This window comes from Protobothrops mucrosquamatus, unplaced genomic scaffold, assembly GCF_001527695.2.
Source record: "Protobothrops mucrosquamatus isolate PMUCROS unplaced genomic scaffold, P.Mucros_1.0 scaffold33697, whole genome shotgun sequence".
Lineage (NCBI taxonomy): Eukaryota > Metazoa > Chordata > Lepidosauria > Squamata > Viperidae > Protobothrops > Protobothrops mucrosquamatus.
In genome coordinates this window covers 1-1,489 of record NW_015419434.1, presented here as the reverse complement: position 1 = coordinate 1,489, position 1,489 = coordinate 1, and the positions used below count along the sequence as shown (strand labels likewise).

At 42.4% G+C, this 1,489-nt stretch overlaps 1 protein-coding gene across 1 annotated transcript; it reads right to left on the bottom strand.

The window, feature by feature from the left end:
* Positions 1–96: 96 nt before the first annotated feature.
* On the bottom strand, positions 97–1,434 carry LOC107302190 (zinc finger and SCAN domain-containing protein 2-like). Its single transcript, XM_015831304.1, has one exon. The coding sequence runs from the start codon at positions 1,302–1,304 to the stop codon at positions 153–155; it is 1,152 nt and encodes a 383-aa protein (XP_015686790.1). The 5' UTR covers positions 1,305–1,434; the 3' UTR covers positions 97–152.
* Positions 1,435–1,489: the final 55 nt, after the last annotated feature.

Here is a 1,489-nt window from a genome sequence, read left to right as displayed (position 1 = left end):
ATTCAAAGGATTTCTCTCCTGTGTGAGTCCTCTGGTGTCTCACAAGGTGAGAATTACTAACTAAACTTTTCCCAGTCAGGAAATTCAAAGGGTTTTTCTCCAGTGTGAGTTGTCTGGTGTCTCACCAGACTGGAATTGGTATTGAGACATTTTTAACAATCAGGACAATCAAAGGGTTTCTCCCCTGTGTGAGTCCTCTGGTGTTTCACAAGGCTGGAATTATTACTGAAATATTTTTCACAAACAGGACATTCAAAGGGTTTCTCTCCTGTGTGAGTCCTCTGGTGTCCCACCAGGCTAGAATAGGAACTCAAACCTTTACCACAATAAGGACATTCAAAGGGTTTCTGTCCTGTGTGAATCTTCTGGTGTGTTAACAGGTTGGAATTGTTACTGAAACCTTTACCACAATCAAGACATTCAAAGGGTTTCTCGCCTGTGTGAGTCCTCTGGTGTGTTACCAGGTTGGAATTATTACTGAAACCTTTACCACAATAAGGACATTCAAAGGGTTTCTCTCCTGTGTGAATCCTCTGGTGTCTCGTCAGGCTGGAACGGGCACTGAAACCTTTACCACAATCAAGACATTCAAAGGGTTTCTCGCCTGTGTGAGTCCTCTGGTGTGTTACCAGGACGGAATTATTACTGAAACCTTTACCACAATAAGGACATTCAAAGGGTTTCTCGCCTGTGTGAGTCCTCTGGTGTGTTACCAGGTTGGATTTATTCCTGAAACCTTTACCACAATAAGGACATTCAAAGGGTTTCTCTCCTGTGTGAGTCCTCTGATGTGTTACCAGGCTGGAATTGTCACTGAAACCTTTACCACAATCAGGACATTCAAAGGGTTTCTCTCCTGTGTGAGTCCTCTGGTGTTTCACAAGGATGGAATTTTTACTGAAACGTTTACCACAATCAGGACATTCAAAGGGTTTCTCTCCTGTGTGAATCCTCTGGTGTGTTACCAGGCTGGAATTCTGACTGAAACCTTTACCACAATCAGGACATTCAAAGGGTTTCTCTCCTGTGTGAGTCCTCTTGTGTATTACTAGGTGATAATTGTATTTGAAGCCTTTACCACAATCAGGACATTCAAAGGGTTTATCTCCTGTGTGAGTCCTCTGATGTGTTACCATGCTGGAATTGTCACTGAAACCTTTACCACAATAAAGACATTGAAAGGGTTTCTCTCCTGTGTGAGTCCTCTGGTGTATTACTAGGTGGTAATTGTAATTGAAGCCTTTACCACAATCAGGACATTCATAGGGTTTATCTCCTGTGTAAGTCCTCTGTTGTCTCATCATGTGGGAATTTTAAATGAAACTTTCACATTATCCAGGCACTCATACGTGATGTCAGTCCTCTGATGTCTCACCACATTGCCATGCTCAGTAGAGTATTTACCACATTTGGAGAAATTTTATGGCTTCTCTCCTGTATGGGTCCTCTTATGCGTAATCAGCTGTGATTTGCAAGTTGTATCTTTTGC

Bases quoted from the DNA above. Each gene is read 5' to 3' on its own strand.
- LOC107302190 (XM_015831304.1), bottom strand. From the start codon at position 1,304: ATGATGAGACAACAGAGGACTTACACAGGAGATAAACCCTATGAATGT.